Below are 26,108 nucleotides of genomic sequence, written 5' to 3'. Positions count from 1 at the left end.
GCAGTGCTCCTAACACCTCAACCAGTGTTCTGGATACTGTACAGAGCCCCCGTTATATCAGAAAACATGGTCCAACCTCGCTTCCAGCTCCCACCACCAGTGGGTCCACCTTCCCAGCTTGCCAGAACCCAGTAAATATTTCCTGAGCCTCTTCTGTGTGCAAGATCCCTGTGCTGGGCCCCAGGGATTCAGAGGTGACAGGCGGGCCTGCCCTTTAGTATTCACAGACTGGGGAGAAGGCAGGCAATGAAAGGTGGTCATGATTCCCCTCGATGAATGCTCTGGGAGAGCTCTGCTCAGGGGGAGTTTGGAGCAGGCACTGCCTCAGCCCCGCCCCACAGAACCCAGTGTGGCCTACCTCAGCAGCTCATCCAAGCTGACTTGCTATTGCCACTCTCTAATGCTTGTTTGCTCCTATCCTGAAATGCCTTCCTTCTTCTGGGGTGCTCCTTCTAGATGCAGGCCCTTAAGCCCTGCCTGGGACTTAAGTCTACCCTGGACTCTGGTAGAGTTGCTCTGCTCCCCTTGGTGATAACCACAGGTCTCTTGATCTGACTTCTCTGGCCTCCTGCTTCTTGTTCTCTTAGCCTCATGTTCTGGCTCCTAACCAGAGCTGGATCCAACATTTTTGTGTTTCTCTGGTCTCTGCTCGCTGTCCTTGGGGCTTTATACTTATCCCATTCTGAAGACTGGTGGCTGACCTTGGTGGGGGTGGGGCCAAGGCCTCAGAGGAGAGCTAGAAGGGGCTTAGCCAGGGGCATTCAGGAGATGAGGTGCCAGGTGAGGGGATGCGAAGGTGCTCAGGAGAGTCTGGCTGTAGGCACAGCATGGGGCAGGGATCTGCTTGGAGCAGAATGAGGTCAGGACCAGCCCTGTTTCCTGAGCAGCCATATGACCCAGACCAGACAGTCCCTAGGGGGAGCTCAGAGAGAGAGAGAGAGCAGAGTGTCATTTAGGTGTGTACCTGCATGTGCATCTGTGCTCATCTGTGTCTGTGTGAGAAGTAGCGATGAGACAGTGCTCAGGTTTGATCCATAATGGTTTGGACTCTGTCTGCTGGCCCCAGAGCCTCAGGCTGCCCTCATGATGAAGAAGCTGGGGTTAGTCCTGGGGATCATGGGGAGAGGGACTCCCTGTGGGTTACTTCCAAGGGGCTGCTGACCACAATGGGACCTGTCCCAACCTCTTTATCTGCATATCCATACCCAGCCAGCTCTGCACCGCTCCTGGAACCAGTGGGAAATTCATTTTGGAGGCAATGGGTGTCCCAGCACATTCTTAACCCCTGTGGCCTCAGAGGTGGGGTAGGTGGATGGAGGCTTCAGCTTTGGCACTAAAATTCTGTGTCCCGGTGTCTAGAATTGGCTCATCCTTCTGGTGCCTTTGTTTTCTCCACCTCAGAAATGTCTCCCTCTGGCCCCTATCTGGTTGACTGAGCAGAACTGGAACTCATGACTCTGCTGCCTCAGGGAGACACCTCACTTCTCAGAGCCTCAGTCTCCTCCTCCATAGATGTGGGGAACCTTGGCCGCCACAGCTCGGACACGGGACAGGGCTGCTTCCCGAACTCAGGACAGAAAGGACAGGGGCTCAGTCAGAGTCTGGCAATCAGATTTATTACAGGTTGGCATGAGCGAGGTTCTGACGGCAGCATCACTCCTCATCATGCAGTTTTTGCTGGGAAAAAAAAAAAAAAAAGGTCTGAGGGGGCAACTGGCAAAAGGGAAGAAGGATGTAGGGAGGAATTTCCAGAGCTTTCATGGGCCTAAAGGAGATGCCCTTAGAGGGAGAGGTTTAGGCTTCAGGGATCTTGGGATTCCACTTAGGGGTCTTTGTGGTTTAGGAGCCCCTAAATGGAACCCTGAAGGACTGGGGTTCTATAGAGGCTCCAGTCTGTAGGGGTGTTCTGAGTAGGAGGGGGATTCTCAGGAATGGGTGTTATGGGACTCTTAGGCTATCCAAATATAGGTTAAGAAGTACCCGCTCAGAGGGGCGCTAATGTTGGAGGGAAGCTGCTGTGGGGGTGACTAGCCAGGCCTAGGTTAGGGGATCCACCTTGGAGCCGATGTCACGGCTCTTGGCCCGCAGCTTGTTGACCTGGGACTCAGCAATGTCCGCTCGCTCCTCTGCCTCATCCAGTTCATGCTGCACCTTGCGGAACTTGGACAGGTTGGTGTTGGCCTGCTCCTCCTGCAAGGGTTCGGGGGGGGGGGGGGGGTGGTAGGATGAGGTGAGAGGGGTTGGGGAGGTGCGTGTTCCAGCTTCCTGGTCTGGGGACTCCTGGTTCCTGACTGGGTTCAGTGCTCTCACCCCTCACCCATGTTCCTGCAACAGCCTTGCCAAGGGCATCCTACTCCTGGCTTGGCATCTGATAGACACTCCCTGACCTGGGGTTTACTGCACAGGCGTGCTCAGCAACACCTCACATCCACACCTTTCTGCCCACCCACATGTCTTCCTCACTGCGCTAGGCCTGGTCAGTTTCTCTTCCAGGCTCAATTTCACTGCCACCTGCCAGTCCTTTAGCACTGTCTGATCCCCTGACCTACAGTAGCAGCTACTCTAGCTTTTCTTGGGCTTATTAGTATATGAGCAAGTCCTGGATCAAATAAACATTGCTTTTGTTAACTCAGAGCGCCTGACACAACTGTGAGCATATCAGACACATGTAACAAATGTTTGAAAGTTAAAGTGAATAGCAAACTCATTGTCCAGGCCCCAAGCTGGGGTGGACATTCGTTGCTTCAAACACATAGGAGGTGTGTTCATTAGAGTGGAGAAAACCATAAACTTACTGCCTCCTCGGCCTGGCGCTTGTAGGCCTTGACCTTCAGCTGCAGCTTGTCCACCAGGTCCTGTAGCCGGAGCAGGTTCTTCTTGTCCTCTTCTGTCTGGGGGTGGATGGGTGGGAGTTTTGAGGGAGAAGCAAGTACAATCATCTTTCCCTCCCTCACCATTCCACTCTTCTCGCCATGCCTTAGCTGACCCTCCCTCAAATGGGCCAGATTAAAGAGGTGATGGAAAGAGTCCATCTTTGATGCTACTTGTAGTTCAAAGGGCAAGGCAAAGCCCTTAGTCTGTATTTAAAAAACAATGAGAGCTGCCACCTTAAAACTGGAAGGTGGGGGGGAGGGGCTCAGAACCAAATGGAATTCCATGATCTAATAATACGGAGACATTTGGCTGTTCCAGCTCCAACTTATCAATTCTACCATAGATGCTCTTGGCCAGTGGTCCTAGAATGACCAGAAAGGAATAATGATGAATGCAGAAAGAAGGGGGCATTATAGTCTAGAGTCGGCAAACTGCGGCTCGCGAGCCACATGCGGCTCTTTGGCCCCTTGAGTGTGGCTCTTCCACAAAATACCATGGCCTGGGCGAGCCTATTTTGAAGAAGTGGCATTAGAAGAAGTTTAAATTTAAAAAATTTGGCTCTCAAAATAAATTTCAATCGTTGTACTGTTGATATTTGGCTCTGTTGACTAATGAGTTTGCCGACCACTGATCTAGACCATTCCAATCTATCATAACCCAATATTCTAATATACTGTACTGGGCCAAATTTGGGCACCAGGATCACTGACTCCAGTGTCACTTGATCAATCCCATCTCTACATCATTGTACTTGTTAGGCTGACATTTCCTAAGTTGACATTATGTCCACAAATATGTCTGCAGTTCTACATCTGCATCTCTTTCCTGTGCCTCATATCCAGCTGTCAAATGGACCAATACCCCTTTCTCTGTCTTTCATTACCAGGCACACTGAAAATAGGGAGTCAAAGGTGAAAGCTCTGAGCTGTGCAGATGGAGGTCTTAGAACATTTTGTGATCTGCCTTTTCCAAGGTCTTCTACTCATTGTCCTAGAAGTTCCATGGAGGATCTGAGTCTTTTCCCATCTCTGACTTTTGTCCCTAAACTGCCACACAATGTCCCTCCCAATTAGGCCAGTAGAAGGTGGAAAGATTCCTTGGACTATTCGGAAACCCTCATGGTAGACCTTCAGATTATTAAAAAAATCTGGGGAAATTCTGGTTAAAAGTGCTTTCAGAAAGTAGAAGTAGATTTTCCTGCATTCACTGGAAAAAACTCATGGACTTAAGCCAAACTGAGTTGAGTATGTGAAAGAAAGTTAATCCAAAGACCCCTTCTCAAGCAGCAGGTGCCAGGAGGACCAGGTGGCATTTCCTGGATGGCAGTTTGGCTTGGGGTCTGTGGGGGCCAGGAGGTGGGGCTAGGGGAGCCCTTTGACTTCTGATGGCCCGGCCCCAGAGCAGCCACCAGCCGCACCTGGTAGGTGAGCTCCTTGATGCGCCGCTCACTCTTCCTCATGCCCTTGACTGACTCCACATTGCGCTTCTGCTCGGCCTCCAGCTCGTTCTCCAGCTCCCGCACCCGGGCCTCCAACTTCTGCAGCTGCTTCTTGCCGCCCTTGAGGGCGATCTGCTCAGCCTCGTCCAGCCGGTGCTGCAGGTCCTTAATGGTCTGTTCCATGTTCTTCTTCATGCGTTCCAGGTGGGCGCTGGTGTCCTGCTCCTTCTTCAGCTCCTCTGCCATCATGGCGGCCTGTGGACAGGAGAGAGGTGTGAAAGAACTGGGGCCCAGGTCTCTTCTCCCTAAAGGATCACCTCTTTCCCATCCTGGCGTTTGCTTCCTGAGGCCCTCAAACCCATGAAACTGCAGAGTCACCTTGTCCTTACAGCACAGTGGCCTGGCCTGGACCCAGAGCCCTTGTTCATGTCTTTAGGGGAGGCTGGAAGGTGCAGGGGCACTCACATCCGTGATGGCCTTTTTGGCCTTTTCCTCAGCGTTCCTGCACTCCTGCACCGCCTCCTCCACTTCTGACTGGAGTTGGGTCAGATCTGACTCCATTTTCTTCTTCTGGTTGATGAGGCTGGTGTTCTAGATATGGGCAGAGAAAATTATCGAATGTATACTTTGTTGTCTGATTCTACACCTTTATCCAGAGAGAATTAAAACTGGGCATATGTTACAAACATGTCTTTCTTTTAGTAGATTCCTTGTTTCTCACATGCTTTCCCTTTTCTTATGAGACTAGACATGCTCTAGATTTTATATCTAAAGTTATCAGTTCTGAAGAAAGACTTCAAGCAACAAAGAATCTGCATTTCTACTCCTGATCTCTTTAGTAACATGTCTATGCAAGAGCATGAAAATATTCCAAGGAAAATGGGAATAACTTTTTATCAGGACAATATCCTGGAAATGATTACAGTTACAGAAAGAATGATGTAGGGTAAGGAAGAGAGGACCAGGTCAGCGCATGATGTCATTCCCACACATACTAAATTATGGAACAAACTCTACCAGGCACTGCAATAAGATGGGCACAGAGACTCATTACAGAGTTTAGAAGTGTGTATAGGACTGCAGAAAAATGGTGTTCTGTTGAGAATTTGGTTTGCAAGTAGATACTGTTGTGCTCCTTTAAGTTCTCAAAGTTCCATCTTTACAAAGCAAGATGGAGGTGTCTGTCTTCTAGATCAAGGATATCAAACAGCAGCATGCATAACTCCCAGATTTGTGGCTTTGGCAGGCATCACCAACCAGTTATGACACCCTTAGCTTTTACATCTAAACCCCCTTCCCAGGTATTGGTTCCACAGCCATGACTAAGAGATGAGAGTTGGCTCAAGAGATAATTTGCAATCCTGGTTGGACATGCTTACTCAGAACCTATGGTTCAAATCATCTATGTCCCAGGCTCTGCCACTCAGCAGGTTTTACCATGGTGACCCCTGACCTCCTCACCTGGGAGTGCAGCAGCTGCACCCGCTCGCTGGTCTCGATCAGCTCCTGCTCGGCCAGCTTCCGAGACCTCTCCGTCTGCTCCACCACAGCCCGCAGCTCCTCCAGCTCGGCCTGCAGCAGGGTGTTGCGCCGCTCCACGATGGCGATGTTCTCCTTCAGGTCATCGTTGACCCGGACCGAGTCATCTAGCTGGATCTGGGTGTCCTGTGGGGGAAAAGGGTAATGTGAGGAAGCCTCCCATTCAGGGTCTGATGTGCCCTATCCCAGATTCACAGTCTCTTTTCAAGTGGAGGGCAAAGGGGCACCTTTCCTCATCTAGTCTCTAGGCCTAGAGGCTGGGCTGGTCCAGGACATGCTTAGGGCCTGGTCAGTCCTCCTCCCTCAAGCCTCCAAGTCCAGGAGGTAGGTGACTTCCACCTTCTCATATTTGTTAGCCCAGGACCCTTTTCTCTGTCCTTCACCATCCCTCTGGGCTCACTCCCCTTGTGACAGCCCCAACTTCTGTTACCTTTAGATGAGCTTGGGCAATCTTCAGGTGCTTCTGGGCCTCTGAGGCTATCCTGTTAGCCTGGCTGAGCTGGATTTCCATTTCATTGAGGTCGCCCTCCATCTTCTTCTTCACACGCAGGGCCTCATTGCGGCTGCGCGTCTCTGCATCCAAGGAGGTCTGCAGTGAGTCCACCATCCGCTGGTGATTGCGCTTGGCCTGCTCCATCTCCTCGTCCTTCTCAGCCAGCTTCCGCTCGATCTCTGCCTTGATCTGGTTGAACTCCAGCTGTGCCCGGAGGATCTTGCCCTCCTCGTGCTCTAGGGAGGCCTAGGAGGTGGGCGACAGGGTCAGAGGCAGAGAATCAGGACATGGGGTAGGGTAGAGAGCAAGGTTGGTAAGATTTGGGTGTCAGCCAGGACTATGGCCTGAAGAGGAGAGCTGGGAAGAGACGGGGAGGTGGGATCTGCCTTTCAGGCCACCTGGTGCTCTGGGGGAGGAGGTGCAGGATGCCCTCGGCTTCCTTTGCCAAGGAAAGGGTTTGAACCTCACAATTGCCAATACCCCCCTCCCCCACCACCCTCAGCACCAACACTGCATGGTCCTGATTCATCTAAAATATCATAGAAAAAGGAGGGAGTTTTATAACCACAAATTCAAAACTTTACCTTTGTTTTCTAAGCCCCTCGCCCTGGTGAAAAAAGAAGCCCCAAAACTCAGGGCTATACGTAGGTTCTTAAAAATGAACCGTAACAATAGCTAATATATATCAAGTGCTTAAATGTGTTATCTCATTTAATTTTCATAATAATCATGCATAAATCTTATGAGGTATGTATAATTAATTTCATTTTATAGGTGAGAAAACTGAGGTACAGAGATGTTAAGGAACTTGCCCTGTGACAGAGTGGAGGTCCTGAAACCAAGTTTCAAACTCAGGTCTAGTTGACTCCAGAGCCCATGCTGCCACCCACTGTTTGAGGGGCTATTATGATGGTTCAACTTTATAAACTTGGTGGGAAACCAAACCTATGGTTTATGATCAGATGTGATGTTTCCTATGTGCAGACCTTGGCTTTGGAGGTAGTCATGGGTAGTGGGTAGACGACCTTGGACTAAGAATAAGAAGCTAATAGTTTTGTCTTGGGTGAGGAAGAATTAAGAAGTCAGAAAGAGTAGGGTAGGGGGAAGCAGGGAGGGGTGCAGGTGGAAGCAAATTCTCACCTCGGCCTCCTCCAGGGCTGACTGCAGCTCCATCTTCTCCACCTCCAGCTGCTTGCGGACCTTCTCCAGCTCATGCACATTCTTTCCTCCTTCTCCCAGCTGCTCAGTCAGGTCAGAGATCTCCTCTGGGGGTTAGAGGACCAGAAAGCTCAAAGCCTGTATTCTCTCCGACCCTCAGTGGCCCTTCTCGCCTCCTCCCTTCCCTGGCCTCGTGCCCCAGCGCACCCTGAAGGTTCTTGTTTTCCCTCTTGAAGGTCTCCAGGTGCTCCAGGGACTCCTCATAGGCGTTCTTGAGCTTGAAGAGCTCAGTGCTGAGAGAGCGAGCCTCCTTCTGTGAGGACTCCAGCTCCGACTGCGACTCCTCATACTTCTGCTTCCATTCGGCCAGGATCTGCAGGGACAGAGTCAGACTCAGTGCGCAGCCCCCTGCCCCACCTCCAGGGGCTGCCCAGGCCCCTTGCCTGGGCTCAGCCTCCTCCCTGTCTCCAAGGAGTTTGCTCCTGGCCTCATACTGATGCTGGTACCGCTGCTCTGCCCCCTGGCTGTGGACCCACCAGAACCCACCTTGTCGAAGTTCCTCTGCTTCTTGTCCAGGGCCGCAGCGGCCGCGTTGGAGCGCTCCACATCCACCATCAGGTCCTCGATCTCGTTCTGCAGCCGGTGCTTGGTCTTCTCCAGGGATGAGCACTTGGCATTGACGGCCTCCACAGCCTCCTCAGCGTCCTGCAGCCGCTGGGCCAGCTTCTTCCTGCCAAGTTGGTTTTGTGTGTGTGTGTGTGTGTGTGTGTGTGTGTGTGTGTGTGTGTGACTCTACCCAGGAATAGTGGGGCCTTGGGACAGACATCTGAGGAGGACCCACTTCCTCCTCACAGCTCCTTGGGACCAAGTGCAGCCCCTTTAGGCCCTGGGACCCCAGCCTTGAGGGAGCAAGGCTACGGGTGCCTAGAACAGTTTCCTCCCTCATGCAGCGCCAACTGGGTGGCAGCCCCCACCTGTCCCATGCCAGGCTGATCGATGGTAGCTCCTCTGACCAACAAGCTTTTTGCTCGTCTTATACGTGAGAATCAGGTATAACCCGGGCCAAAAGCTCGCCTGTCATAGGAAGTGAGTCAGGGCCTGTCGGGGTTCACTCAGAGTGCAGGATCCAAGCACCTCTATTTTCCACCACATTTCTCCCACCCTCCTCTCTCTCCTACCCCAAATCTCCTTCCCATTCCCACTTTGCCTGTCCCACCCAATGTGCTCTGGCTTTTGCCTCTCTTAGATTCAATGTGGGGGCTGCCTGGGACTCACTTGGCCTCCTCGAGCTCCTCGGTGCGCTGGATGGCGTCTGTCTCATACTTGGTCCTCCACTGGGCCACCTCCGAGTTGGCCTTGGACAGGACGCGCTGCAGCTCTGCCTTGGCCTCTGTCTCCTCCTCATACTGCTCCCGGAGCAGGTCGCAGTCGTGCCGGGCTGACTGCAGGGCATGGGCCAGGGCATTCTTCGCCTGGGGGGTGAACACCAGGAGGTGGGCTCAGCTTTCAGGAAGGTGAGAGGGAATGCCTCCTCCCCCCGGCCCCGCCTCCTTCTTCAAATCCTTTACATATCTACAAACTTCAACTAAGCCCCAGCCACATTCAGGGTGTAGAATCTCAACATCCTGGAGTAGCTTCCCAGTTTGCCCACCCGACCCCTTTACAAATAGGAAAAGAGGCATTTGATGATATAAGTGTGGCTTAGCTGAAGAGTAGAAGAACCTAGACTGGAGGTCTTCCCACACAGGGGCCTCTCTCCTCAGTTTCCATTTCTGGTGTTGATGCTAACTGCGCCAGGGCTGCCACCTGTCCTACTGCCCCCTAGCCGGGCCTCACCTTGCCCTCCTCCTCCAGCTGCCTCTTGAGGTCCTCCATTTGCTGGGTGTAGGATAGCTTCCCTCGGGTCAGCTGGGAGATCAGTGCCTCCTTTTCTTCCAGTTGCCGGGACAGCTCACCTGGAGGTGGGAATATGGGTTTGTGGGCCATGAAAGAGGGCAACTGATGGTTTATTCTGGGGCAGGCGCAGGGCTGGTTAGGAACACCCACCATTCTCAGTCTGTAGCTTGGCTTGCTGGGTGGTGAAATCGTTGAGGGAGCGTTGGGCTTCTTCCAGCTTAGTGCGGTACTCATTGGCCTGGTCCTCCAATGTCCGAGACACCTTCTCCAGGTTTGCCTTCAGGCAGTAAAGGGACAGGGAAGTTGAGATGTGGGAGGGGCTGGAGTTGTCAGGGAGTAGGGGCTGTGTGGACCAGAGGAAGGAAGGGAGGGCCTAGGTGGGGAGAGCACAGAGGGCAGGGGGATGAAATGGGTGGTGCTGGAGGGGCACAATTGGAAGTGGGTACCTGAGTTAAAGAAGAGAAGAATGGTGAGGAGATGAAGATACGGGTGGAGGGCAAAGGAGGTACAAAGGAGAGAGACCAAAGGGTGACGGAGGGAGTGATGACTAGAGAGATGGCAGATAGAGAAAGTGGAAGGAAGGTGCAAGCTGTGAGGGTGAGGAGGGCGAGGAGAGGCTAAGCACTGGCCCACCTTGGCCTTGATGATCTGCTCCATGTTGGAGGTGACATCGTCCAGCTCCAGCTTGAACTCGCTCTTCTCCTTCTCCAGCTTTTGCTTCACACGCTGCAGATTGTCAATCTGCTCGCCCAGCTCGGCCACACTGTCAGCATGCTTCTTGCGCAGGGCTGCCGCCGTGGCCTCGTGCTGCAGCGTGGCCTCCTCCAGGTCCCGCCTCATCTTCTGGAACTCAGCCTCACGCTTCTTGTTCATCTCAATCTGCACAGATGTGGCCCCGCCAGCCTCTTCCAGCCGCTCACTGATCTCCTCCAGCTCCCGGGACAGGTCTGAGCGCAGCTTCTCCACCTTGGCCCTGGCAGTGCGCTCGGCCTCCAGCTCCTCCTCCAGCTCCTCGATGCGTGCCTGGGCCCAGACACAAAAGGCTCAGCCTCACTGCCCGGAACCCTCCATGGGAGCCCCCTCCCCCCGGCTCTAGAAGACTCCTGAACCAGCACTCGGGTCCTGCAGAGCAGTGGTTCAGTAGGGGTCAATCAGCAATGTCTGGAGAGATTTTTGACTGTTATGACTGGGGAAGGAGATTGCTACTAGCATCTAGGGGGCAGAAGTCAGGGATGCTGTGAATCATCCTCTATTGCATAAGCCATCAATAGGAACTTGGTTGAAGCCAAAACTTCAAGGCACTTCCCAGGGGCATCTCAGACCCAGTCTGAGAATCTGCATGCCTAAATCCTGAGAATATGTGTTCGGAAGGGGATCTTTGGATCTCATGAGATCCCAAATTTCATAGATTCCACAGATGCACTAGGCTCTGCTCTCCTGAACATAAGCAGGAAAGCAGGTGCTTGTATTTTACAAATATTTGCAACAATATACCTCACAACAATCAAAAGCTTTTGCTATCTTCCAAGTTGACCACAAAGTCCAGTCAACCATATTTCTCACTCTGTAAGGCTTGCTTTTTTATGCCCAGGGCTGGGCTCCCATTTTATTTTTCCCTTCCAGGCCAGCTGAGTGCCCTACTCTACCTCTACCTCATTTTTTCTGGCCTTGGCCTTGGCTTTGAGTAAATGGGAATAATGTTTCATCTACCATTTTGATCTGTTGTCTGACTAGCCAGGAGCAAAGGGGAGGATTGGTGAGATGCCTTCATCTGTGGTTATGGACAGTCTTAATGGAATGTGCATGGGTGGGACCTGGGAGCAGGAGAGAGAAGACCACCATGCCTCTGCTCCCAGGATGGAGAAGGTGGGGCTGTGTGCAAGAGCTTGGACAGGAGGGAGGAGCCACAGCCTGTTGCCAAGACCTGATGAATTTAACAGTAGTATTTTTCTGAGTCCATGAGTCAAAGAAGTTGCCCAAACCCACGGCAGGAAAACCTGAGTATATCCCGATTTTCTGGCTAAAACCCAGAAGGGGCACCCAAGAAGACAGGAGGGCAAATTATCACTGATGGCAGGCCAGCCTCTGAGCAGCCCCCAGAGGAGTGGAATTGTGTTCATGTGTCACTTGCAGCCTGGGCCATGGGCCCCAAATGCTGAGGGGAGACCAGCTATTTCCACTAGCTGCCATCTGACCATAAAGTGAGAGCTAAGGCTCTGCCCCCAGTGGCTGAGTGCCTGTTGCCCATGGGGCTATTATGTCTAGAGCAAGCCATGCAAGCTTCTGCAGTTATAAAACAGGGATGAGAGTACCTGCTTCTTTGTTTCCAGGACTCTGACAAACACAGGACTAAAGGCACTTTAAAATTCAGGGTGCATTAAAGGTAAGAGAGACTGGCTATTAATTTATCTCCTGCAGAGGGATGAGAAGGCCATGGGGGGAAAAAAGAAGCCGGCCTTGCTAGTTGGCTGGCTGACTTCTAGTTGACAGAATGGTTTCCATATATGCTTTTCCCTCTGGTCCTCTATAAGCCAGGGATTATTAGTCCTATTTGACTGATAAGAGACTGAGGCTCTGAGTAGAAGTGACTTGCTCACAGTTGTAGGAGTTCACGCCATATCATAGGTACTCTATGGGGATTCAGCCTGGGCTAGTGGCTGTGGTCAGTACCCAGGAAGAATATGCACAGAGCAGCCTTTGGGAAGGTGGGTGCTCCATGAAAGCACTTCTCATTCCCGTGCAGGGGAGAAGTACCAAAAAAAAAAAAAAAAAAAAAAAGAGGGGGGGGGCGGTTAGAGGAGAATAGAGAGCAGAAAACCCACCAGGCAGAGCATAGTTCAGAAAGAGAAGCCCTTTTTGTAGGTATGATTCCTCCCACTCTACCTCCGCAATGGTAGAGTGGGAGGAATCATAAATAGTCTTGCCGCAATAACATATTACTGTTCTAATGGGAGAAGGCTGGTGTTTCCAAGTGCCTGTAAATCAGGACTGGTAGGACCTTTGGAGTGGCCTGGAGTTATAGATATGTCTACAACCCTAAGCATCTCCTAAGGCCATAGCTACTCAGGGCTGTTGAGCATCCCTTGCTTGCACTGGGGAGAACTTTACCTGGTTTTCCTTCAGTTTCTTCTGCAGCTGAAGGGCCAGTGCCTGCTCATCCTCAATCTTACTGTTCTGCTGACTAATGTCAAACTCCTTCCTGGAGGAGAATCAGGGTGACAGGTGGTCTTCCTTTCTCTATGCCCATTCTCTTTTCTCTTGCGTCAACATACCAGCACCAGTCCCTCCCCCCCATCCCCCTGCCAAAGGAGTGAAGGAGAGAGGGCTGTGATTGACATCCCATTTCCACTGTGCCCAAAGCAACCATGGCCAGTGGGAGTGCAGCACCCTGCAGCTCTAACCCTCTGGCCAGACACCTCCATTAGTCCCTCCTGGCCACCATAGGCTCCTACTTCTTGAGCTTTTCTTCCAGCTGCAGCTTGTCATTCTCCAGGTCCATGATGCTCTCTTGGGTCAGCTTCAGGTCACCCTCCAGCTTCCGCTTTGCTCGTTCCAGGTCCATGCGCACTTTCTTCTCCTGCTCCAGGGATCCCTCCAGCTGATGGAGAAAAGAAAACAAACAGGGTGTAGATAACCTGAGATACACAGTGCATGCTTATCTGCTCTCCTCTAAACTCAAAGTCCAGTGGATTGGAAGTCAAAACCAGCAGAGCAATTCCCGCAAGCACCAAGGATTCAGAGACCCAGACCAGGGAGGAACAATAGAGAACAAAAAGGCCCCAGGGGTCAAGAAATTAGTCCTAGGGATCAGGAACTCCCACTGGTGTTGCCTACAAAACCCTGACCTGAGAAAGATCAAGCATAGTTTTTATTACTCACATCATCCACCTGTTGCTCCAGCTTGACCTTAGACTTGGTCAGTGTGTTGACCTTGTCCTCTTCAGCCTGAAGGTCATCCAGGGCCTGCTGGTGGGCCTCTTGCAGAGCTTTCTTCTCTTTGGTCAGTTTGGCGATGATCTCGTCCAGCCCAGCCATCTCCTCTGTCAGGTTCTTCACCTGTCAACCAAGAACCCTGTCCCCTTTAGGATCAAAGGTCACCAGCTTGGAGACATCTATGGAGATTTTCGATGCCAAGGTCCACCCTGCTATCAGGATCCCCTGAGTGGCCTGGTATTGGTTAAGGTCGGTGTGGTCTTTGAATCCTGAGGAGACCTGGGCTGGCACCAAGGGAGCTGCCCTCACCTTGTTCTCTGTTGCGTGCTTCTCTTTCTCCACCTTGGCCAATGTCAGCTCCAGGTCATCAATGTCCTTCTTGAGCTCAGAGCATTCGTCTTCTAGCTTGCGCTTCTTGGCAGTGAGCTCAGCATTCATCTCCTCCTCATCCTCCATCCTCTCAGTCATCTCCTTCACCTTGGCTTCCAGCTGAATCTTGTTCTTGATCAGCTGGTCACAGCGCTCTTCTGCATCATTGAGGTTGTCTTGTTCCTGGAAGAAGAGGACAGAAAGGAGAGCTGTGATTAAAGACAGTAGAGATCCAGGGTCTTGGTCCCTGATGATGAGATGGGCTATAATCTAGGGGAGGGAGAAGAGAGGTGAAGAAACAATCATGTGGTCTCACCGCCTGCACTTGGAGCTGTAGGTCGTTCTTCTCCTGCAGCAGGGACACCATCTTCTCCTCCAGCTCCTTGCGGCGAGCATCAGACTTCTCCAGCGCCTCTTTGATGCGCCCAAACTCCTCCTTCATGTTGGCCATCTCCTTCTCTGTCTCTGCACTCTTCAGCAGAGGCTTGATCTTAAAGTACAGTTTCATCCAGGGCCAGTTCTTGACCCCCATGAAGGCCCGAATGTTCCACTGGATTACCAGAAGGGCATCCCTGGCAAAGAAGCACAGAGGAAAGGAGGGGCACTGTGAAAGAGCACTTCCCAAACTGCATTTGGCCCCCAGCCCATCTAAGCAAGTTTGTAGGCACCTTTGGGCAGGAACCTTTCTTGTAGCCTTGATAAACACCCCCACCTCAACATTACGACACTGAACATGGAGTTGTTCAATGAACATTTATTAATTGATAAAATAAAGACAAGGGCAGTTTATATTTTTCCTACTGGAGCCTTAGTAGTAATGAAAGCTACTACTTATAGAGTGTTTACTATGTTTAGTGTTACAAAAAACTCAAATGTGTTAAAAATTATATTTTATTCTAGAGGCCCGATGCATGAAATCTGTGCAAGGGGCTCGGTCCTTGCAGCCCCAGCTGCTTTGGCCTTCTCAGCCCCGCAGTCCCGTGGCCCCGCCCACTGGTCATTCTGGAAGAACTAGAGCATTGCCAGTGACTCCACCTGTGTGTTCCTTCCCGCCTCGTTCCTGGTCCCTCCACCAGCCACTACCCTGAATCTTGTGGTTTTCTCTTCTTAGCTTTTAAAAAATACTTTAACTATATATGTATGTATCTTTGAACAATATGCCACTATTTTATTATTTCTGAGCTTTATGAAAATTCTATCACACTATATGTATCTTTCTGTGACTTGCTTTTGTCTACTCAACAGTATACTTTTAAGGTTTGAACATATTGCACCATGGAGTTATAGTTCCCCCCTTTTTGTTGCTGTACAAGATTCCACCAAATGACTATACTATTTACCCATTTCTTTGTGGATAGAAAATTGAGCTGTTTCCAGATCTTTGCTATTTTTACCAATGCTGCGATGAAGATTCTTTTGTTGTCTTGTACACATGCAAGAGTTTCTCTGTGGGCATGTACTCAGGAGTGGAATTGATAAACACCCCCATTCAAAGATGATAAATTGTTTTCCAAAGAGGTTGCACTAATTTATACATCTGTAAGCGGTGAATCACACACATCTTGATTTTTGTAAATCTAGTGTATTTAAATGGTATCTCATGAGTCTCTTAATTAGCATTTCCCTATGAAAAAAACTTTTTAAAAATCCAAAATGAGCTCTGGCCAGTGTTCTCAGTGGTTAGAGCACCGGCTTGAGCACCCAAGGGTCATGGGTTCAATCTCCAGACCCGCTAACTAGGGTGCATGTGGGAGATAAGCATTGATCTTTCTCTCTCACACATTGATCTCTCTCTCTCTCCCCCTCCCTCCTCCATTCCATTTTCTCTAAAAAAATCAATGGAAAAAATATCCTCGAGTGAGGATTAACCAAAAAGATTTCAAAATGAGGTCCTGAGTGGTAAAGTCATTTGCCCAGACCAGATGATAAGTGATAGAGCCAGGATTTGAACTCAGGTCTTCTGACCCAAGCCAGTCAGAACTACTTGTCCGCCTCTTACATCTCTGGGAACGTCTCTCCCTTCCCTTGTGCCTCACCTGCGCTCCACGATCTTCTTGAACTCAGTGCGCATGAGCTGGCCCCGAGCCTGGGCTTGAATGCGGGTGATGATGCGGCTCAGCCTCTCATCTCGCATCTCCTCCAGCAGCCCCAGCAGCCCCGCCTTGAAGAACACCTGCGAACAAGGGGGAGAGCCAAGGGTGTCGAAGCTTCAGAAAAGGGTATCCAGGATGGAGGAAGAGAGTGGGAGACCCTGGCTGAGCTTCCAGGGGACCCATCACCTGCTCATTCTAGACCTGGGAGTGAAATGTGGAAGACAAGAGAGAAAGGAAGCCTGGCTTCAGGATACAGGAAGCCAGGAATCAGGGGTCTGCCTTCCAAACTCCCAGCTGCTCTGCTCAACATGGCTGCACGCCCTGCGAGTCCACCCTGTGGAGCTCTAGACTCACCTTGGTGTGGCCGAACTTGTACTGGTTGTGGTCAATGTCCAGGGAACCTAGCAGCTTCTCTGCCCCTTTCCTGCTGTCAATGAACTGCCCTTCAGGGATGGCCGCTGGGTTCAGGATGCGATACCTGGGAGGGAGGTGGCCGAAGTCACCCACGTTCTGCACTGGCCGGCTCTTCCCACAAAATTTGGGGCCACCTGCCGACTCCATTCCCCATGAAGGCCACCTGGACTCCCCCTGTTCCCTGTACTCACCTCTGCCGGAAGTCTCCATAGAGAATACGGTTGGGGAAGCCTTTCCTACAGATGCGGATGCCCTCCAGCACGCCATTGCAGCGCAGCTGGTGCATGACCAGGGGGTTGTCCATCACCCCTGCAGCAGTGGAGAGGAGAGAGGGGTCAGCCTCAGGGCAAATGAGCCAAGTGCCTTTCCCAGACTAGACTCTTCAGCATGGCTCACCTGGAGCCTTCCGTTCATTGGGGATGATGCACCGCACGAAGTGAGGGTGGGTGGTCTTTAGGTTGGCCATCAGCTTGTTCAGATTCTCCTGGGGGTGGGTGAGAGGAGGGAGTCAGGAGCCACAGGAACCACCCCCTTGGTCTCTGAGCCCTGGGCCCCAGACAGCCTGCCACCAGAACCCTCAAAAAGGCTAAGGAGTTGACACATAATTTATGACGAGTTAAAGCTTGTGTAGAATTTACATGCCAAAATGATCAATCAGCTTGTGCTTCTTTCTCCCCCAAACTTAGAGCATCAGGTTAGGGTGGTGCGCCTAAGGCTCTGGGCTGGGCCTGCCCACCACAGGTCTCTGGGTCCTCCTTACCCTGTGGACGGCTGACACTGTCTGAAAGGATGATCCCTTTTTCTTGCTTCCTTTGCTTTTACTGCTCTCCGCTAAAAAGAAGAGAAGGAATGATGAACAAGAGCTTTAAACAGAGGAGCCCTCTGGCAGGGGCAGGACTGCCTCACTAGCTGTGTGACTTCTTACGTCCAAGTCTCAGTTTTTTGGTGAGGAGGGTAGTAACTACCTCTAAAGGTGTGCAGAAGATTAGATAAGATCAGCATCTAAGCGTGTCACCAGTGCTTGCCACATAGCAGGTGCTGAAATAGTATCAGCTCTCTTCTCCACCCTCTTCTAACCCTACCCTTCATGCTTACATCTTCCCACTTTCTACTCTTCTTCTGGTATTTCATCCTCCTCATTTCAGTCCACACCCTTCCTCTTCCTTTTCCGACCTGGAGGCTCATTTGTTCAGTGATCCTCTCAGAGTTTACTGAAACATCCTGCAGGCACACTCTAATGCTGGGCTTGGTTAAGTGATGTGTGTGCTACACTCACTGACATCAGGTGCTCACAGTCTTAAGATGACACATGACATATATACTGATATCCATAACACAAAGTGGAACATACCTTTTTCACAGAAGGGGTACAGATGGACTACTGTGGGACCTTCTGCACCCCAACCCATGACTCACAGGCTCCCTCCCACCTTTAGAGTCATGAACTTTGAAACAGTGGGACCCTGGCCCCTTGTATCTCCATAAGCGCTCTGGCCCAGTGCAGAGGCTGCCCTTACCAGCTTCAGCGGCTGCATATGAAGAGAAGAGTGTGGCCATGAGCTTGAGGGAGGACTTCTGGTACAAGCCCACCACCGTCTCATTCAGTGGGTCTTTGTTCTTCTCCAGCCAGCCCTGGATGTTATAGTCCACGGTGCCAGCATAGTGGACCAGGGAGAAGTGGGCTTCCTGCTTCCCCTTGATATTGCGAGGCTTCTGGAAGTTGTTGGATTTGCCCAGGTGGTTGTCATACAGTTTGGCCTTGAAGGTCGTGTCTGTGGCCTTGGGGAACATGCACTCCTCCTCCAGGATGGACATGATGCCCATGGGCTGAGAGCATGGTGGGGAGGTAGAGAGAGCATCACTGAGCACATACCAGGCTTTCAGAGTCCCACACCCCGACAGAGCATCAGCCCAGTATAGCCGACAGGCCACAGAGAGCCTGCTGTCATCTTTTGTCCTCATATAGGAAGCAAATGTTCTTGGACTTAACCTAAATCCAATTATATTCAAATTTGGTGTATATAACCTCTTTCTGCCCCAGAATACCCAATGAAGAACCATGTACCCCCAATCATCGGGCCAGGCCCCCAAGGTCTCCCAGCATAGCTCTGCCTTCCTGGACAGCTCCCACCCCAGAGGACAGTGAAGGCAGGGACAGATGTGTGTCAGAGCCACCAGACTGCAGGGCTGGCCAGACCCCTATCTATAGGACAGGGAAGAATTCTGCAAGAGATGGTTACAGGGATCCAGGGTCTGCACAACATCCTGCTCTTCTGAAAGCATGGTGGTTCTTGACTTCTCTTGGGGCAAGAATCTTATTGAAAATTTGATGAAGCAAAGACTGCCTCCCCAGGAAAATGTGTCTATATATACACACAGACAGACTCTTTTACATACAGTTTCAGGGGGTTTTGAGGCCTTTGGAAGCATGGTACCCTAGATCACCACCCAAAGCCCGTGGGAAGCTTTCCTGAAGGACAGTGGCTAGGCTGGATGAGGGTCAGTTCCTCTGGATTCTGATTTGTACCAGCAAAGCCCAAGGGCACCATGAGGGCAAGTCATCACTGGGAGCCTTCCACCAGCTTCATGCTTGTCTCCCGAGTCTTTAGGTAAGAGGGGCTGAAGACAGGCTTTTCTCAGTGAACGGGAAGAGAATGGGAAGCCCACATCTCTAGTTTCAGCCTATGATCATTCTATGAGTGACACTTTCCATGGAGTGTCAGAAGGGCCAGGAGTCCTCATTGACTACATCCCCCTCTTAAGACACAGATGTGACCACTGTGAGGACAAGGTCCTGGGAACAGAAGGAAGGGGCTTGTCCTGTGTATGCCTGTGACCCCATAGTGGGTGGAAGCTGGACCTGGAGAGGCTTGGGATTCTGGGGACTCTAGTTTCTTGGTTGTAGAAGGGATGAAGCCGTCACTTTGTCTGGGATGGTGGGGGAAGGGAACACAGTCAATGGGCTGGGGCAGCACCTTCTCAATGAGGTCGATGCAGGCCTGCAGGTCCATGCCGAAGTCAATGAACTCCCACTCGATGCCCTCCTTCTTGTACTCCTCCTGTTCCAGCACGAACATGTGGTGGTTGAAGAACTGCTGCAGCTTCTCGTTGGTGAAGTTGATGCAGAGCTGCTCGAAGCTGTTGAACTGCAAGGGGGATGAGGGCAGAGGCGGGTCAGGTAGGCAGGTGTCCGAGTGGCCAGTAGGCTCAGCCCCAAGGTCGTGTCCAGCCCAGTGAGGACTGTGGCTGGTCCCTTCCCCTGTCAGGGCACGGAGGGAGTACCCTCTGAAGATAGGACGCTGACTGCCTCTGTCACTGCTGAACCCCACTTGCCTTTCTGGTGTCTGGCTTAGGACCCATGTGCCAATGAGTGCGTTATTGTTCTCCCTACTCCCAGGGTTCCCCTCACTCACATCGAAGATCTCAAAGCCGGCGATGTCCAGGACTCCAATGAAGTACTGGCGCGGCTGCTTGGTCTCTAGGGTGGCGTTGATCCGTACCACCATCCAGTTGAACATCTTCTCGTACACTGACTTGGCCAGTGCCCCAATGGAGTAGTACACCTGCTGCACGCTCTGCCCTTTGGTGACATACTCATTGCCCACTTTCACCCGAGGGTGGCACAGGCCCTTGAGCAGGTCGGCTGAGTTCAGCCCCATGAGGTAGGCGGACTTGTCGGCATCTGGTGGAAAAGAAAAGGAGCAAGCAAGCACTTTCAACAGATCCTCCTTCCCTGCCCCAGGGCCAGAGTCTTTCTGAAGCATTAGGTCCAACTCCAGTATGTGCCTGAGTCAGCCTGAAGCCCAGGCCCCTCCATTCACCCAGGGCCTGCCACAATGCCTCCATCTTTATGTCTGCTGGGTGTCTCTGGTCCAGGCCCTTCACTTGCACTGTGTTAGCATGTCCCCAAGCTCACTGCACCTCCTCATCTCTCCAGGGCAGGGATGGGAGGAGATGTGCTCTGCTCCTGCCTCCTTTGTTCCCATCCATTGGGTATTGCTGTACTTAATCCAATGTTGACCAACTGGCAAATTAAGTTCCTAACAGCATGTTGGACAACTCCCCCACCCCCCACCCCAACTCCCAGCTCTCTAAATGTGCCATCCAATACATCACCTCTATTTAGAGGGAATCCGTTTGGTTTAATTTCAAGCATTTTGTGATAACTGGTGACATGGTTATCATGGCACCCAGGCTTGGCATTTTGATCTGGACAGACACAGAGAAGGGGTCCTCAAAGGTTGGGCAAGAGGAATATTCTCAGGTGTTTGTCTATCACTGTTCACACCACTTCTCCTTCTCAAAGAATTCTTGCAACAGCCCCAGAGGGAGCTGGAAAGGACTGCCCTCCATTTCACTGAGGAAGAAACTGGGGCCCAGAGAGGTGGGCCCTGGGCTGTGTTCGAACCCCTGGCCTGTGCCTCCTAACCAGCATGGCACAGAGCCTGTGAAGGACTCACCCAAGGGCTGGACACCCCCACATGCATACTACATCAATGATGGGGATCTGCAGAGCTCAGGGGCTGTGTTTTTCTGGGCTCGGGTGAGATTTAAGCATAGGAGGAAAAATTCCTGACTCATTTCTGGTTGGTACTGCTGGAGTTAAGAGGATTGGGGTGGGGGGGGGCTCCCTGTCTTCCCATCTTTCTCATGTCCCTCTCCCTCCTCAGCCCTCACCACAAGCCTTAGGTCCTCTTTGGGGACAGTGAGTGGCCAGAGGCTTGGCTAGGCTCCACCAGAGGAGAAAGCCTGGAGGCAGGGCTGAATAGGGAGAGAGTGGGGGCAGAGCCTGCCCCTTGGAAAAGGCTCTCCCGCTGGCTACCTGTTTGTCAGACTTCTGGTTTCCTCCCACTTCCTCTATTGTTGTACCTAGCTCCTTAAGAATTGTTAAAAGGCACCACTTTTAGACGCAGTGTGGGAAACCCTGCTCCCAGAAGACTGTCTCCTCTTGACAGGTGACACCCAGCTCCTCAGGCCTTTCCAGTGCCTGCCCTCCTGCCCTCAAACCTTCAGTGCCATCAGGCTCTGCCTGCTCCTCCCGCTGCTTCTGCTTGAACTTCATGTTCCCGTAGTGCATGATGGCTCCCGTCAGCTTGTAGACACCGGATTTCTCCTCAGCTGTGAAGCCCAGCACGTCAAAGGCGCTCTGAACAGACCAAGAGAGGCAAAAAGGTGGTTGGAGTGGGTGATTCAGAAGCCCTCCGGAGCCCTCACACCACCTCCTCGCTCACATCTGTGGCCAGGAGCTCCTCGGAGTCATCGATGGAGGCCACAGACACCTCTCCCTGAGACACGAAGACGTAGTCGTAGGGGTTGTTGGTGACCAGCAGCATGTCTGTCCAGGCAAGGGGCAGGGCAGGAAGATGTGGGAGAATGGAGGAGAGGCCCGAGAACAGTTAGCAAGGACCATAGAGAGACTTCAAAAGAAATGAAAAATAGGTGAGGATGAAGGGGACACAGGAAGGGAGGACAGTGGGGAAATGATACTTATAAGAAGGAGAGGCAAATGAAGAGGAGAATGAGAAAGCCAACAAGGAGTAGGAGAAAATATGACAAGGAAAGGGTGGAAAGGGGAGGCAAGAGGCGGTGCAGGCAGACCCAAATAGGGGCAGAAAGAGAAAGCCACTGAGCAGATGGAAGGAGGAGGGAGGTGAGTGGGGTGGCAGGCAGGGTGAGGAGATGGAGGGCACCTGCCCTGCTTGGGGAGGACAGTGGTGCAGCAGGGGCATGGGGCCGGGCTCACCCAGCAACTCTGGCTTCTTGTTGGACAGGATCTGGTAGAAGATGTGGTAGTTCCTCTCAGACTTGAGCTGGCAGATCACTCGGGACTTCTCTAGGAGATCTGAAGTGAGATGAGGAGAGGAAGGTGGGTAAGGAAGGGGAGAGTCAATCAGCAAAAGGGTGATCAGGCTCCTACAGTAAGACGAAGTGGGTCAGGGGAAAGCCACAGTTTGAGGAACAAAGGTCTAAACTAAAGCCAGGAGGCAGATGTAGACAAAGACAGAAGATGGAGAGGAAATGATGAAACAGGGCCACCCTCAGGGGAGAAAGGCAGAGGAGGAGGCTAGGGAGAGGTGGGCAGGGCTGCCTGCATACTCACAAGTCTCTATGTCTGCAGAAGCCAACTTTCCAGTGGCTCCAAAGTGGATCCTGATGAATTTCCCCTGGGGGAAGATAGGACAAAGAGTGAGGGACTGGCCAGAAGAGATAGAATGGAGATCTTGGACCTCAACACAACTCAGAATGCCCTGGAAATGTAAATGACCTATTTGGGGTCCCAGTTTAGTATCAGCAACACAGGGAAAGGATGCCCATACCCACATGGGATCTCGGAATAGAAACATTGGCACAGGAATGGGCACAGAGAGAATGCCTCTGGTTGTACTTGTGATATGACCTCATGCAATCTTTTCAGTGGCTATTACAACCTGTTTCAATGATTAAGGGACTAGGGTTCAGACAGATGTGGAACTTGCTGGGCAAGTGTAAAGCTGGAGAATTGGCTCTAATGTCTATGTCCTTTTCCACTCTAATGTGGAAAAGCTCTGGAAACAGAAATAAGGAAAATCTAGAATGTGACCAAATCTCCTCTATTTCTTGCTATGGAACAGCTGTGGTGACTCCAGGTCTCTTTTCTTGAGTTCCCAGAACCCAGGGAACCAGGCTAAATCAGAAGGGGGCCAGAGAGAGAGAGAGAGAGAGAGAGAGAGAGAGAGAGAGAGAGAGAAAACCCACTTGTTGATATCCCAAAGTCAAACACAGGACAATCAACTGGGTGTGGTTAGTGTTGGTAAAACAGCACCCCATTTTTAATCCTCACCCGAGGATATGTTTCCATTGATTTTTAGAGAGAGAGAGAGAGAGAGAGAGAGAGAGAGAGAGAGAGAGAGAAACATCAATGTGAGAGAGAAAAAAATCAATCGGTTGCCTCCTGTATACCCCCCAACCAGGGATCGAACCTGAAACTTAGGTATGTAACCTGACCTGGAATCGAACCTGCAACCTTTTTGATGTATGGGATGACACTCCAACTAACTGAGCCACTCGGCCAGGGCTAGTAGCCCCTTTTTTTGTCAAGGCCAGATGAGGCAGTGGTCAAGGGCACTCACGAATCGGGAGGAGTTGTCATTCCGGACGGTCTTGGCGTTGCCGAAGGCCTCCAGGGCAGGGTTGGCCTGGATGATCTGGTCCTCCAGGGTGCCCTGCAGAGGAAGCAGAACTGGGAGTTCACCTTCTGTCCACCTTCAGGTGCCGGTGTAGCAGGCAGGGTCTGCTCTGGTCCTGGCGAACGGGGCTGGGGCTGGGTGCACTGCTGGGGAGTCTGCAGCTCCAAAGGGCCATACCTGTACCCAGGGTGTGTGTCTTTTGCCAGGAAAATCTTAAGCACTGCCACCAGTGCTCCCCAGGGCAAGGCGCAGGGTCCCCAGGGTCAGCCTTCCCAGACCCCTTCTGCCAAGCCTGTGGCCCATCCGTACCTTGTTTGCATTGGCACTGTCCTTCTTGCTGCGGTCCCCTATGGCTGCAATGCTGGCAAAATACTGGATGACACGTTTCGTGTTCACAGTCTTCCCTGCCCCGGATTCTCCGCTGGAGGCAACAGGGACCCATCAGAACCCAGGAGTCTCACTGATCTCCATTGGGAGCTTACTAGTAGCACTGCCCCCTCCTCCCTCAGAGTCCTGGCTATCTGACCTCCACCACCGGGGGAATTTGCCCATCATCATTGGTCACTCTAGCACGTCTCTGAGAGCCCAGCACCCCACACTCCTTTCAATCACAACCTTAAACCATTCCTTAGGAACCAGCCTGGGTCCCCCAAGTGCCTCTGTGGGTGGGTGGCGCTCACTCACGTGATGAGAATGGACTGGTTCTCCCGATCTGGAAGAGAAAAGAGGACAGGCAGTGGGGTCAGGGCTGAGGGCCTAGGCCCATGGCTGAGGGGGCACAGGGCAGGGCCACAGAGCTCACCTGTCAGCATGTACTGATAGGCGTTGTCGGAGATGGAGAAGATGTGGGGCGGTGCCTCACTCCTCTTCTTGCCCCGGTAGGCAGCCACCACCTCCGAGTTGTACACCGGCAGCCACTTGTAAGGGTTGACAGTGACGCAGAAGAGGCCTGAGTAGGTCTGGAGCGGGAGACAGACAGGCATGAGAGGGAGAACCCAGGACGGGCAGTGGTGGCTGGCAGGAGAGTCCCTGGTCAGAAGGCTCCTGTCTTCCTGCAGCTGACCAAGGCCAGGAAGGGGATGGGAGGAGGGGTTGTGCTGGGCCCCTTGGGAGAGTGTTGACCTTCCCCCCTTGGCAATGGTGCCCTGCCCTACTTTGCTCTTAGTCCAGGCGGGGCTTCCTGCCATGTGCAGAATGCACTCACATAGATCATCCAGGCCGCATAGCGCTCCTTGAGGTTGAAGAGCACGGCGGGCTCGTGCAGGAAGGTCAGCATGGCCATGTCCTCGATCTTGTCGAACTTGGGCGGGTTCTGCTGCATCACCTGCTCCTCCTTCAGGGTCACCGTCTAGGGAGGGAGCATGGGCAGTAGGACAGAATGAGTACACCTCCCAGTCTGTCGTCACCAGCCTCACCCACTGACCTCCCAGAACACAGGCCACAACCTGGCCTCTCTCCCACAGCTCTCCTCCGGCCAGTGCCCGGGCCCTACCCCAGAGCTTCTCAGAAAGTGTGCCCACTCACTGTCTCTCCCACCCTAGACACCATCCTAGAGTCCCTGTGTCTTGTCAGTACCCCAGACCCTGTGCCTATAACTATTACTGTTCAGTCCCCATCTAGGGGCAAACCTGGAGAGGCGGCCACCTCTGCCGTCTGTGCACACCCCTCACTGTGACTCCAGGGCAGGGCCTGAGGCAAATCTTCACCTCTACTGGAAAGACATCTCACCCAACTACCCTACCTCCACACTGGCCACTGTCGCTGTGGTTTGATTGGCATTGGTGAGTTTGCCATGCTCTGATGTCATTAGATCCTGCAGGCAGGTATTCCAGCATTTGTTACAGTGGAGGAAGCTGTGGCTTGAATAATTAAATGATGTGCTGGTAGGGTGGCTGGCTAGTGGCAGAGCTGGGGTAAGAGTCAAAGCCCCCAGTGGGTTGTGGTCCGTTATTCCACACCTCGACGGAACTCAACATTTAATCAGTGTGCCTGCAAGGCACATGGTTCTGAGCTGCTGCTGGTGACCAGTGGCAATTCTCAGGGACCCAGGGCTTCTGAGTGCCGGTCACCAGCCCCAGGACTGAGCATCAGCTAGAGTTCCTGCTCTTTGTGTTCACCTGGGTCTGTGAGTTTGCTCTTGGTTTGGGTGAGGGGAATTTGGGAGAGTTTGTTTATGGAGAAAACTGAGGCACAGAGAAGAGGGATACAAGCTTGTGAAGGGAACTGTTTGATGTGACTATGCCCTCTATCAAGGAGACTCCTCTGAAGAGGAAATCAGCTGAGGTTTCTAGCATCCTCTCTGGCAAGGAGTGTGCAATGCTGGGGTGGTGCCTGGTTACCTGCTCAGGTTCACCTGAGAAAGGTCAGCGTTCTCACTCAGACACTGGCTCCTCAAGGGGGCATGTCCTGCAGCCCCACTGGCTTTGGCTCTTCTCTAGGACCCATCAGCTCCCACTGCAAGTGGCTTCATCCTGGCACCTCCCCCAAAACCTTTCTTCCCCTTCCCCTGGCCCTGTGCTTCACATACCTTGCCGTTCTCGGTCTCAGCAGTGACCTTGCCCCCTTCCCTGGATATGATCTTGGCCTTGACAAACTCCTCCTTATCATCAGGCACAAAGCACTGAGTGCGGATGTCGAAGGGCCGTGTCTGGGCCTCCAGACGCTCCTTCTCTGACTTGCGGAGGTACTGGGCCGCTGGCCCATAATCCGCCATCTGGGCATCGGTCATCTTGCTG

At 52.2% G+C, this 26,108-nt stretch overlaps 1 protein-coding gene across 2 annotated transcripts; it reads right to left on the bottom strand.

Annotated features, from left to right (window-relative positions):
* Positions 1 to 1,619: 1,619 nt before the first annotated feature.
* On the bottom strand, positions 1,620 to 26,108 carry LOC307098588 (myosin-6; the record flags this gene model as incomplete). Of its 2 annotated transcripts, none has more annotated exons than XM_079769513.1 (37): positions 1,620 to 1,677; positions 2,056 to 2,190; positions 2,796 to 2,891; positions 4,292 to 4,567; positions 4,778 to 4,903; positions 5,774 to 5,977; positions 6,282 to 6,590; positions 7,485 to 7,609; positions 7,710 to 7,875; positions 8,049 to 8,232; positions 8,778 to 8,974; positions 9,339 to 9,457; positions 9,549 to 9,675; positions 10,032 to 10,421; positions 12,507 to 12,597; positions 12,851 to 12,996; positions 13,278 to 13,454; positions 13,641 to 13,883; positions 14,017 to 14,272; positions 15,737 to 15,873; positions 16,148 to 16,271; positions 16,399 to 16,516; positions 16,604 to 16,691; positions 16,968 to 17,038; positions 17,725 to 18,034; positions 19,183 to 19,353; positions 19,621 to 19,889; positions 21,215 to 21,353; positions 21,439 to 21,542; positions 21,951 to 22,049; positions 22,308 to 22,371; positions 23,317 to 23,409; positions 23,683 to 23,794; positions 24,058 to 24,085; positions 24,176 to 24,332; positions 24,578 to 24,721; positions 25,901 to 26,108. In XM_079769513.1, the coding sequence occupies 37 exons, from the start codon at positions 26,099 to 26,101 to the stop codon at positions 1,654 to 1,656; spliced, it is 5,820 nt and encodes a 1,939-aa protein (XP_079625639.1). The 2 variants fall into 2 exon arrangements, with proteins under 2 accessions (XP_079625639.1, XP_079625638.1); XM_079769512.1 differs by having other exon boundaries at positions 1,654 to 1,674; positions 25,901 to 26,101.

The sequence above is a fragment of the Cnephaeus nilssonii genome (assembly GCF_951640355.1).
Source record: "Cnephaeus nilssonii genome assembly, chromosome: 4".
Taxonomy (NCBI): Eukaryota; Metazoa; Chordata; class Mammalia; order Chiroptera; family Vespertilionidae; genus Cnephaeus; species Cnephaeus nilssonii.
The sequence above is the reverse complement of the archived record's forward strand: the minus strand, read 5'-3'. Positions and strand labels throughout refer to the sequence as shown.